Below are 12372 nucleotides of genomic sequence, written 5' to 3'. Positions count from 1 at the left end.
CTCTTAGGGACCGATAGGGTGCCAACAGCAGCATGGATAGCAATCATATTGGGAACAGTTGTGCTGTTGAATGTGTTTGCTGTTGAGGTTTACGGCGAAGCTGAGTTTTGGTTTGCATCGATTAAAATCATCACTATTCTCGGTTTGATGATTGTAGGTGTAGTTCTGTTCTTTGGAGGCGGTCCAAATCATGATCGTCTTGGATTTCGTTACTGGAAGGACGGTAATGCATTTAGACCCTATATTGTTGGAGGAGCCGCTGGCCGGTTCTGTGGGTTCTGGAATTCTGTAGTCCGAGCCGGTTATAGTGTGATCATGAGTCCTGAGTTGATCACTATTGCTAGTGGTGAAGCTGAGGCCCCTAGGAGAAACACCCCCAAAGCTACCAAGAGATTTATTTACCGTCTTGTGTTCTTCTATGTGTTCTCAGTTCTTGTTATTGGATGTATTGTGTCGTCTTCTGATCCTAGGCTTTTGAATGCTGTCTCCAGTGGTGTAGCCAATGCTGCTGCCTCTCCCTTTGTTATTGGTATTCAAAATGCTGGAATTCCTATTCTTAACCATATCATCAATGCTGCTATTCTCACCTCCGCATGGTCTGCTGCCAATTCATTTTTGTTTGCTGGATCCAGATCCTTGTACTCATTGAGTTTACAAGGCAAAGCTCCTAAAGTTTTCCGTTACTGTAACAGAAAAGGTGTACCATACGTTGCACTATTGGCCGTTTCGGCAATTGGCTGTTTGGGTTTCCTGAATGCTTCGGCCTCTTCAGCTAACGTATTCACCTGGTTCACGAACTTGTCCACTATTGCAGGATTCATTGCCTGGATCTGTATTCTCATCACTTACCTCAGATTCCGCAGGGCCATGGCTTTCAACAATATCCTAGACACTCTACCTTTTAAGACCGCCTTCCAACCATATACCACATGGGTTGCCTTGGTACTGCTTGTCATCATTACCATCACCAATGGATTCACAGTTTTTGTTGGAGGTTCATTCACAGGAGCCGACTTTGTCGCCGCCTATATCACACTGCCGATTTTCGTTGTACTATACTTAGGACACAAAATCTACTACAGACGGTGGAGATGGTTCACTCCAACTTCAGAAGTAGATGTTACATCTGGATTGTCCGAATGTGAGGCATACGAACGCTCATGTCCTGAACGTGTGCCACGGAACGCTCTAGAGAAGGTCTGGATGTGGATTGCATAAAAAAGTTGTTTTCTAGCTGTAATGAGATGAATAACCGTTTCTTGGCCTGTGGTTGCCTCCGGCGGCTGGGCTCCGCCCAGTCCTGGTTGTGCTCGCTTCGCGAGCTTCTTGGGCCTGGGGATCTCATTCCTAGACGTTTTAGTTATCGAACCGCTAGCTCGCGGAGCGAGCACAACCAGGTCTGGGCGGAGCCCAGCCGCCGGAGGCAATGACTCCACAAACAGTATTTGAAATTGTCTCGCCATGGTCTCACCCTTCTAAAATACCTTAGACCTTGAAACACTGTGGCTCAGAGGTATCCTCGACGCAATGATCTGCAGTGTCTTCTTATCTTCACACAGCAGAAGAGCATGAGATGACCTGATACTTCGACTCGTTCCTGAAAATCATGTCCCTATATGACCGATAAATAAGCAATGTCCAGACCGAAAATGGATTGAATCTAATAGTTGAGATCCCTGTAGACCCTTAGTAAATTAAAATAAAGCCGCCAATTGGCACTACTATTAGCTGTTGGCAGATGGGAAGGAAAGCAGCCCATAAATAAGGAACAATGAGAACCTGAGAGGAGACTCCGCACACGCATTTTTGGAAATATCCGTAACTGAAGCCACATACTAGTTCTAAATTGTAACACTCGTATCAATGGGTTTTTTCTTCGCTGGCTATTTATAAGTCTATCGACTGGCTCGTGAACGGACTACGAACACGTCGCCGCACCGTTGCACATGTGCATCGCATTCTTCTTTATCCGGGGTAATTATAACTTATATGTAACCCTAATGCAACAGTATATCTTGTGATTCTAAAAAAATATTATTCGATCAAAGAAGCGGTGATAAGTCTCGTCTGAAGTCGGTACTATTTGTAGTGAAATATCTCGGTGAATGGTCATATTTGAAAAAAATTCATTGAGCTAAGAGCCTAGGTGAAATCGAAAGGTGGCAACTGCCGACTCCATTGCTTGGACGAGGCGTCAAAAACATAAAAAGTCAAAGCATTGCTCACTGTTCAAAACTCTTGTTTTGTAAAGAATCTACTATTAACAAGCAATAAATAAAAGCCGAAAATGCCTGATCCGAAGAGGAGACTCAGCTTCAATCCATTCAGCTGGGGTAGTCACGATGAAAACAATGCTTCAGAGGATCCCGAATCGACCGGCCGTGACAATACGGTGAAGGGCCCGAATGATGATGAATTTGAGAAAGATATTGATGTTTCTGATACACATTTGAAAGTAAAGGGTGGGGATGATGCAAATAATTTGCAAGAAAAAGAATTGCATTCCACAGATGATGACACTCATCAACATGGTCATCTGGAGCATGGTGGTAGTATAAACAGCACCTCACGTCATCACACATTCCCAGAATCTTCTGAAAAATCAGGAGACAATCCTCAAGATAACACGACAGATGGGTCGGAAGAGGGTGGAAAGCATTCTGGATGGAGGTTCACGCGGCGCCACACCATGGAGCCGAGTCGAGCTGCCAAACAAAACAGTTCCCCAGCCAGACCACCAGAAAGGCCACAGTCCATTGAATTTGAGCTCCCACCTCTGGATCCAGTGACGCTGATTGGATATAATGAGAACACAAAGAGCCGGCTAATGACCGAGTCGCTTAGTACCGAATTGCGTGACTTATTACCAGAACGACTTCAATTGTACTCCACCTGGAAGTTGTCATATAGCCTAGAACAGCATGGCGCATCACTCCACACGTTATATTCGAATGTCGTTCCTAAACCTCAGAAACGACCCGGTTATTTATTAGTAGTCAAAGATAAAAAGGGTGATATTTTCGGTGCCTATGCTAACGAATACTTCCATACCACTGAATCGCGACGATTCTACGGTAATGGTGAGTGTTTTCTATGGAAAACAAGCAGGCTTCCCAATGGAGATATACGATTCCAAGCATTTCCTTACACAGGAGTCAATGACTTTGTCATATTCTGTGCACCGAATTTCTTGTCTATGGGCGGTGGTGACGGACATTATGGCTTGTGGCTAGACGATAATCTCGAGCATGGCGTTTCCAGTCGCACAACCACATTTGGGAACGAAGTGCTCAGCTCGGAGCCGAATTTTTATGTTGTAGCACTTGAAGTTTGGTGCATCGGGCCCTCTTGATAAGTTTCTCTTCGATGGCCTAGACTGGTCAAACTTGTCAAACAAGGTTGTGAGACGCCGTTTAAGTTTAGCTTATAAGACGACTTTTCTACGATTGGCTGATAATAACTTAATAATAAATAATTAGACTGACATTTAATCAATCACAGATGGGAATCATGTATACAACGATAGAATTCCGCCAACTGGCTCAGAGTCCAACTTATGGCACCGAATATACCAGTGGACATTGGGACTTAGACCCAGCTCCTAGGGACAGGTTCGAAGTACAAGAAGGAGAACTAGTCTAATGTTTTGATCTGGGCCGGAGAAGGGATGGCCTTAAGGTTTGATCTTTTCTACTGCCTGTGCGTACTCTATAGGATATACCACTTTTGCTTTCTTGATAGCAGCTGCCAGTCTTCGTTGTGTCCATTCGAGATCTTTCACTAGTTGCTTAGCAGCTTTAAGATCTTGGGAAAATGTTTGTTTGATCTCTTCAAGACGGGCTGTAGCTTGTAGGTGAAGTTGTTGTACTTCACGGGTTTTTGCATGAACCATACCTGATGATTGTGCCTGGAGTACTACTACTCGGTCTAGAGAAGATGGATCAAATACATTTGTCATCAGATCACTCAAGAGCTGAACCGGAGATAGCTCGGAGTCGCTCGATGATTCGTCTGAACCTATAAAGGATGACAATGAGCTAACTTCATCTGCTGCATTTAAATAACTTTCAGGATATTCAGCAACGGAAGGATCATCTAATTTGCTTGCTTCAGATGTTGAAGAAGACCCATGTATGAGTGCCAATGGCCGTTCTGACGAGGACTCGGCCCCCAAATGCGACGAGGTAAAGTCAGTTGCAGCTGTCAAGGAGTTTCGTCGTCGTAACTGTCTTCGAGAAGATGTACTCTGCACAGCATCTGGATTTGTATCTTTTGCTAGAGCTTCCAACAGATCATTGGCCCCAGAGTCTGACATTACATGCCATTAGCTTCGCTATAATCAAGTGTACCCGACACTTCAACATGCCTGCCAAGGTACTATGTAAGTCGGCTACTGCTCACGCGGTTCAGTGTTGTTATTTCCCGCCACAGCGGTATTATCCAACTCAGGAAATGATGTTGTCTATCTTCATTATACTTAGGACCGAGCTGTTCAAACTTTTTTTGGCATTTACAACACATTTAATTATTTTAAACAATATCCCATTTGTTTCATCTTGAATAGTATTATCTCTGAATAGCGAAAACAAACTTCTCTGGGTTCCTCGAAAAAGATTCATTCCCATATCGTATGTTTTCATCCTCATATTACCCTACCTATAAATATGTGATAAATATGATGAAGACCTAATTAGGCAATTTATTTCGGTGCAGATAGACAGTTGCATCTTATCTTTTAGTAGCAAAACAGCAGATCTGGAATTAAACTATTTACCGAGTTTTGGGATCTTTCTACAGAGGATATTGAAACCTGGACCCCGGAGAATCTGGAAATTCCAGGTTAGTTGCAAAAACCTGATAAATGTTATCATTAGCTTCGCCGTTCAGACAGGTTCGCCTGGGAACGACGGCGAAGGCGCTGCTGGTTCGAGTGCGACTCGGGTCGGGTCTGGCATCTCGTAAAAAGGCTGTTATTCTTGAGCAGGCGACTGTAGCTGGTAAGTTTGGAAAAATTGGAGAAACTATCGTATTGAGCTATTGACTATTGGATAATGTTCATTAGAGATGGGTCTTAGCTGATAAGTCATGAAAAATGACCAGATCATTTAGAGATATTCGATTATGTCTAACATAATAGATCCGAAGTCAACTATCAATCCCGTTGGTATCCAACATATTTCCCCAGAGATGCGAAGTAGGGTTTTTGGAACCAAACCACAGATTCTACCTGATGTAGATAGGATAGAACAGGCCAAGGAGCATCTAGCACTTAATAACTTACTGGGCAAGAAGACCAGCATTTCAGAATTGATCAAGTTCCCAGTTCCCGAGCTTATTGGTAAAGATTTAGACGAGCATTTTCATCACATTGGCAGACACATGTCAGAGCCATATTTGACTATGGCAACAAATTTTGTACGAAATGGATTACCGACAATGCCTAGTCCAGAAACATGGATCAGGAAGTCTGGGTGGACACGGTATGATCCTGATGGAAGCACTAAATCAGTACCATATCCAGATGATTCTGCCCTTGTTTTTGACACCGAGGTACTATATAAAATTTCAGATTTTCCAGTATTGGCTGTGGCCGCTTCTGAAAAGGCTTGGTATGGATGGGTATCACCTTGGCTGCTTGAAGAAACAGAGAACCCCCGACAATTGGTACCACTAGGGACAAGAGAAAAACAAAAACTGGTTGTGGGCCATAATGTTGGGTATGATAGAAAAAGAGTCAAAGATGAGTATCACATTACAAGTTCAAAGAGTTTCTTTTTGGATACAATGTCGCTACATATCGCTGTCAACGGAATGTGTTCTCGGCAACGTCCTGCATGGATGAAGATGAATAAGAAGAAAAAGAATGGCGAGCAGACTGATGAGGGCACTAAAGCAGTAGATGAGTTTGCTGCTTCTTCAAAAGATCGAATGGGCAATGCTAATGAGCTACCTGATGAACAAAGTCTATCATGCGATTTAGAAGAAAACCCATGGTTTACTCATAGTGCACTTAATAATTTAGCTGATGTTGCGATGTTGCACTGTAATATCAAGATGGACAAAACGACTAGAGACTATTTTGGAACACTAGATCGTCGGGGAGTGGTCGACATGTTTGGAGATCTGATGGAGTATTGCGCCACCGACGTAGATGTTACTTACAAGGTCTTCCAAAAAGTATTGCCTAACTTTCTTGAAGTTTGCAATCATCCTGTGAGCTTTGGAGCTTTGCGACACTTGTCTTCGTGTTTCCTTCCCATTAATCAGGAATGGGAACAGTTTGTCGAGGGGGCTGAGAAACAATATCAAGAAGTTCAATTGGAAATTTACAACCGATTAAAGAAATTGGCAGATGACGCAGTAGCTATGCTATCAGAAGCAGAAGACGGTACCAGGACTGTAGTAGGTGATAATATTCTAAAAGATCCATGGCTATCTCAACTGGATTGGACTATAAAACCAATAAAAATGGTAAAGGGCAAAAAGAAAGGTGAGCCAAGTCGGCCGGCCAAAAATCAAAAATTGCCTGGAATGCCTCAATGGTACAAAGATTTATACCCGACAGCTGCCTCTCCTATGAACATCTCACTACGGACCAGAGTTGCTCCATTACTGCTGCGATTACAGTGGGATGAACATCCGTTGTTTTGGGTTGATAGTTTTGGATGGATATTCAAAGTGAAGGGTGGTAAAGAGACTGCCAAGTATACTAAACTCAATTACACACGCTGTGATATGACTAGCCTTAGTAAAGAAGAACTTGAAAAGCTTGGTATTAGTAAAAGGTCTATCTACTTCAAGATACCACACAACGACGGCCAAGCAGCTCGCTGCACTAATCCTATGGCCAAGCAGTACGTGTCGTATTTTGACAGAGGAGTTCTGAGCTCGCAATTTGAATACGCTAAATCTGCAGTAGAGCTCAACTCCCAATGCACCTACTGGATTTCAAGTCGAGAACGCATATCTCGGCAAATGCCAATTTATGACGAAGATACTGATATGGGTATATCCAATGCTGAAACTGGTGACTCTAAGTTTGGCATGATTATTCCCAAGATTATCCCTATGGGCACTGTCACAAGAAGAGCAGTAGAGGACTTGTGGCTGACAGCTAGCAATGCCAAAAAGTCTCGGATAGGATCTGAACTCAAGGCAATGGTTAAAGCGCCTGCTGGATATAAATTTGTGGGGGCAGATGTTGACTCGGAAGAGTTATGGATAGCAAGCGTTATTGGTGACTCGCTCTTTGGAATTCATGGAGGTACTGCTCTTGGATGGATGACCCTTGAAGGGAATAAAAATGACGGCACAGATTTGCATTCTAGAACGGCCAATATCTTAGGTATCTCCCGTAATGAAGCCAAGGTGTTCAACTATGGTAGAATTTACGGAGCTGGTCTCAAGTTTGCCATTCAACTTCTCAAACAGTTCAACCCGCTCATCACGGATAAAGAAGCAGAAGAGGCTGCTACTAAACTCTACGATGCCACTAAAGGTAAGAAGGCTAGATCTAATGCTTTTAAAGCAAATAGATTCTGGAGAGGGGGTAGTGAAAGTATTGTGTTCAATCGTCTTGAGGAAATGGCCGAACAGGATGTGCCAAGAACTCCTGTTTTGGGAGCTTCTGTTACACAGGCTTTGATGAAACAGAATCTTCGCAAGTCAAATTTCCTCACGTCACGGATTAATTGGACCATTCAATCATCAGGTGTTGATTATCTACATCTGCTGATTGCGTCAATGGATTACCTTATCTCCAAGTTTAATATTGAGGCGAGGTTGGTTATAACTGTCCATGATGAGATTCGATACCTCGTCAAGGAAGAAGATAAGTACCGAGCAGCATTGGCTTTACAAATTAGCAATTTGTGGACGAGAGCAATGTTTTGCCAACAATTGGGCATTGATAATGTTCCTCAGTCGGTTGCATTTTTTTCTCTGATTGATATTGATCATGTACTGCGCAAAGAAGTCGACCTTGATTGTGTAACTCCCTCCCACCCCGAAGCAATTCCACATGGTGAAGCTATAAGTATTGTTGACCTGCTAAAAATATGTTCTGACCTAGCTGGCGATTCCGGATCAGAAAATCCAAGCTATGCTACTTCTGACTACAAAGAACGTATTCCTGTGTTGCGGGACCTTTCAATGGCTGAACCGAATATGACGGAGTATTTAGCGGCCCAGATTACTTGTGAAAAGGACAAGTTTCAAAGCATTGTTCAGAGTGTTAAAAACAAAAGCTTGAAGCGCCCAAGAAGAGTGAATGCCAAACGTGATTCAGGTGCAGATGACTCCGTATCAAAGGTTGCAAGTGATCAAGCTAACAATGAAACAAAAGATCCACCAAAACGTAGCTCTAAACCTAAATCGACTGTGAACAGAAAGAAACCCGGTGATTCCTCTACGTCAGGTAAAAAGACTGCTACTGCGAAAGACTCTTCCAAACACAAGAAGACATCAAAGTCCAAAGATACTCTCTCTGCAAATATCAATGAAACTTCTGAAGGAACCTGCGAGAATATCATTGAAAACGATACATCTACGGACTTGGATGAGGCTGTACCAGAGCATTTACCCATTCGCACTTCGTCTGTGTCTCCTTTCAAATTCCCTGAGTCGTCAAAAGTTTTTGATAACTCGACCATCTTCTTCGATAACGGAGATTTTGTACTGCCAACTCGTTCTGAATATCGTGAATACTAGAACTTTTATTTATTTATTTATATACATCTATTTATTAATGATTGATGATTTCGATAAAAAAACTAGAAGTTCAATAGGTAGTTCGAGGCTGAGAGCCTAGTAGACCCTACATTCGAGTAAAAATTATGAGTTCTCATTATTCAGAATTTACTTATAGTACAAGAGGGAATTAATCAGTAGTATTTTGATTTGCCTTTTTTCGTGCAAGATATCTCTCGCGAGCTTGAGATATTGAATCATCTGTTTTTCTAGACTTGACCTGGGAAATGATGCGCTCCTTGGAACTTTCAATCTCTTGTCTCTTTCGCTTCTCTTGTGCTAGTAGTTGTCGTTCTATTAATTCAGTCTCTCTCCGCCGGTCTTTGCGATATGTTGCTGGCTTTTTTGTGTCGCTTATACTGATAGATCTACCAGAGTTTGTGCTTTTAGTATTATCAACCGGTCTCTTTTTTACAACGTTCAAACCAGCACTAAGCAGCTGCCGGTCGTCCACTAATTCACCACTATCATTAATTTGAACCTTCTGATATCCTACTTCTTTATTGATCTTTTCCGCCTTTGTTAATAAAGCATTCTCTTCCCCATTGTCAACATTCTTAATTTTATCACTATCCACAGTAGCCACAGATTTTGTAGCCTCAATTATAGCTTCATTGCGCCTATCTTCTTCTTCCAATACGGACTTGTAAAATGACCTCATCTCTCGTTTCTTGTTGTCCTCCGCTTGAAATGTTAGATAATGGTACAACTTTCGGTGTTATTAAAAAACTTACCATCTCGTTTCTGTTCCTCTTCCTCCATTAGCCTTAGCTGTTCTTGTTGCTTCTTATAAGCAGAGGTCACAAATCTCTCTCTATCAGCAAATTCGTCTCCCTCAGCTGCCCGATCCCGTTTGAGTTGCACATCCCTTGCTCTAAGTCGATCCTGGTCTCGCACCTTCTTGGATTCAAGCAGCTTTTCTATATATCTAGCCTGTCAAAAGTTAGTAAATCTTCTCCATAGAATAAATAACAACTGTCCTTCCGAGACGCAATTAGAAAATCTGACCTCTTTTCCCAATATAGTCACAGCGGAGAGGTCAGCTCGTAGTCTGAAGTCTACTCACCTTCCTTTCTCCTTTGTCTTTCTCAGACTCATTTGTTTGTTGCCTTAGAGCCTGTATTGTATCGTACACTTCATCATACGCGTACGTACTTGGATCCAAGCTTTCAGGGTCTGTGCCTGACTGTTGTTTCGCTCCATGAGCGGCCAGTTCAGCATTTACCCTTTTGCGTTCCTCAAAAGACACGGTTCTATGCTTACCTGAAAATGAAACAGGAGTATCGGTTGTATCTTCCTCGTCTTCCCCAAAAACCGAAGCCCGTGTTGATGCACTTGACCCAAAAGCTCGAGGACCACGAGGAGCCGTCCCTAGTCTGGAATTACTACCTCCACCACTCTTGAACGACAGTCCAACTGGCTTCGGACCCGGCTTAGGAGGCACCTTGACTTCAATTTTTGTTGTTTCGGATCTGTTAGCATTTCGATTAACCACAATATTTGGAGGAGGTGGCGCAGGTTTGCTCTGCTGTGCAATTATATTCCTTGTACCACCAAATATCACACCTTCTGTACCTTGACTCGCACCCTCTAATGAACCGTATTGACGAGTATTCCAGGCCGGTATATTCACGGGATTAAAGTCCTTTCGTTTTGTGGAGGGAGATTGTAATTTAGGGCCGAGTACTGGTACAGATGGGTTTTTTGAATGAGCATGCCTACTCAATGATCTAAGAGTTATAAGCACCTGTGCTGGATTGCTCTCCTCGTACAAGTCCACTGTTTCGAATAGCTCGTGGTGTGGTACTCCAATTACTTCTGCTGCTTTAAGAAAAGCGGCTATGTTCTCCATCTAAATAACGTTAGTCCCCCTATAAAGGAGATGACCACCAATCGCCCTTGAACTTGCTGGCAACTTTGTATTTTTAATAATGAACTCACTTTCACAAATGGCATAGACGATGACTTGTACTTTGCACTTCCTGGTAATATTATATTCACTAGTTTACACAACGCAACACCGTCTCTAAGATCAGATATAAGATTGTCAGATGGCAACTCTTCACCAGTTACATCCTCAATCCATTGCTTAACTTCGACAGCGCTTGCAGGATCATACTTCCCATGGTGAGACGAGTCAGAGATGTCAGACATTAGTCGTGTTCTTGTTATATGATGCCAGTATTATATAGTAAACCTCATTCGCGATACGCACCCAAGCTTCACTACTGGATTGTTATCAGGCTTCACATGATAGTCACGTGATGTTTCCGACTTGACGGTATGTCCTATAAGCTATTTAGAGCTCATGAAGGGGCCTATATCAAATATTATTTGCTTTATAACATCGCTTTTTAAACTTTAGATTCACATCATATTCCAGTAGTGACTTCGACAATATGGCCTTTATATTCTATTACGACTGCTGTTCTCAAGTGCACTTCACAGGCGCTAAAAGGTAGAATAGCTGCCAGATTTTAAGAAGCTTTCGATATACGAGACCAATCGTAACATAGTTAAAATAATAGATACAAAAGAACTATCACTTGTAATATAATGGTACCGCGAGGCACTCAAGGTAAGATCCATGTTTGTGGGTTCGTGCGGGCAGTTGAAAGAGAGCGACCTATTGATATCTACACCATGAGTAGAATTTTCCCACTCATATCTTTATCCATCCAAGATAAACAAAATGGATGTATCTCGTACAGAAGAATACTATGAGTTAAATTGTTAATCTCAGGGTCAACTTTATCGATAAGGATCGTTCCCGTTCCCTGCGTTATCATGATCAGCGCTCAGCGCTGATCAACTCTATGTATGGCCCGAGTTCACTCACCTAACCGGCTTATTAACCTCCATTCTAGCTATAGAAAACCGGATCTAATATTCAGAGCTTTTTTTTAGATCAGCTGTCTCTAATATTATAAAGCTCTCCTCCCACTTTTCTATTGTCACCGTCCTCCAGAAATCTGCTGCCAGACCCCTCATGCCGACGGGATTGAAATTGAGCAAAAAGCTTGTTTTGCGGTCTTCTATGTCAGGAAGCAACAATACAAAAAGACTACTTTCTATTACTATTCAATAGTTTCATGAAAATGACAAAAAGAAAAAAAATATTTCGTAGGAAATTAACCTACTAAGAACTTCCACGACAGGGCTTGAACCTGCAATCTCCTGATTCGTAGTCAGACGCCTTGCCAATTAGGCCACGTGGAACGGTGTTGGTTTGTAAGAAATGCGACAGCTGAGGAGTCTCACTCCTCCAACTAACCGACGGGTCACCGCGGTATGGTCACCCACCGGGTTTCACAGAACACCGTGTATAAACATCCTGACGCGACGCGTAACATGATCTTAGAAAAGTAACAAATAGTCTTGTGAATAAAATTAGTAATTATATCAGAATCCTTTAAAGGTCCTCTCTCGACCTCCGTATTCCTAGTATCCCCGTAACCGGACCTTTACTTGGATCCTGATTCTTACATGGTTTGTTCTCTCTGGAAATAATCATCACCCTATCTATTCACTCAAAAACACTAGTATTACCTTGTCTATTCTAGTACTTTTCTATGTCTTGTCTCAATGTATCCTTTTAATATATTTGTTCCTTCTGTCAAACGT

General features: G+C 42.4%; 6 protein-coding genes and 1 non-coding gene across 7 annotated transcripts; 3 read left to right on the top strand and 4 right to left on the bottom strand.

Annotated features, from left to right (window-relative positions):
- Positions 1 to 147: 147 nt before the first annotated feature.
- PUT4 (proline permease PUT4) lies at positions 148 to 1218 on the top strand (the record flags this gene model as incomplete). Its single annotated transcript, XM_018882088.1, has 1 exon — positions 148 to 1218. One exon carries the CDS (start codon positions 148 to 150, stop codon positions 1216 to 1218), a length of 1071 nt encoding a protein of 356 aa, XP_018736501.1.
- A 1069-nt stretch (positions 1219 to 2287) lies between these two features.
- Positions 2288 to 3352, top strand: OXR1 (Oxr1p; the record flags this gene model as incomplete). Its single annotated transcript, XM_018882086.1, has 1 exon — positions 2288 to 3352. One exon carries the CDS (start codon positions 2288 to 2290, stop codon positions 3350 to 3352), a length of 1065 nt encoding a protein of 354 aa, XP_018736500.1.
- Positions 3353 to 3673: 321 nt separating this feature from the next.
- AWJ20_4978 (uncharacterized protein) lies at positions 3674 to 4315 on the bottom strand (the record flags this gene model as incomplete). The annotated part of the gene is made up of 1 exon (XM_018882085.1): positions 3674 to 4315. The coding sequence occupies one exon, from the start codon at positions 4313 to 4315 to the stop codon at positions 3674 to 3676; it is 642 nt and encodes a 213-aa protein (XP_018736499.1).
- Positions 4316 to 5187: 872 nt separating this feature from the next.
- MIP1 (DNA-directed DNA polymerase gamma MIP1) lies at positions 5188 to 8709 on the top strand (the record flags this gene model as incomplete). The annotated part of the gene is made up of 1 exon (XM_018882084.1): positions 5188 to 8709. One exon carries the CDS (start codon positions 5188 to 5190, stop codon positions 8707 to 8709), a length of 3522 nt encoding a protein of 1173 aa, XP_018736498.1.
- Positions 8710 to 8878: 169 nt separating this feature from the next.
- Positions 8879 to 9409, bottom strand: AWJ20_4976 (uncharacterized protein; the record flags this gene model as incomplete). The annotated part of the gene is made up of 1 exon (XM_018882083.1): positions 8879 to 9409. One exon carries the CDS (start codon positions 9407 to 9409, stop codon positions 8879 to 8881), a length of 531 nt encoding a protein of 176 aa, XP_018736497.1.
- A 378-nt stretch (positions 9410 to 9787) lies between these two features.
- On the bottom strand, positions 9788 to 10600 carry SCP1 (Scp1p; the record flags this gene model as incomplete). Its single annotated transcript, XM_018882082.1, has 1 exon — positions 9788 to 10600. The coding sequence occupies one exon, from the start codon at positions 10598 to 10600 to the stop codon at positions 9788 to 9790; it is 813 nt and encodes a 270-aa protein (XP_018736496.1).
- Positions 10601 to 11894: 1294 nt separating this feature from the next.
- Positions 11895 to 11967, bottom strand: AWJ20_4974 (the record flags this gene model as incomplete). Its single annotated transcript has 1 exon — positions 11895 to 11967. It is a non-coding gene; the product is annotated as a tRNA-Arg (tRNA).
- Positions 11968 to 12372: the final 405 nt, after the last annotated feature.

The sequence above is a fragment of the Sugiyamaella lignohabitans genome, chromosome D (assembly GCF_001640025.1).
Source record: "Sugiyamaella lignohabitans strain CBS 10342 chromosome D, complete sequence".
NCBI classification, from domain to species: Eukaryota; Fungi; Ascomycota; class Dipodascomycetes; order Dipodascales; family Trichomonascaceae; genus Sugiyamaella; species Sugiyamaella lignohabitans.
The sequence above is the reverse complement of the archived record's forward strand: the minus strand, read 5'-3'. Positions and strand labels throughout refer to the sequence as shown.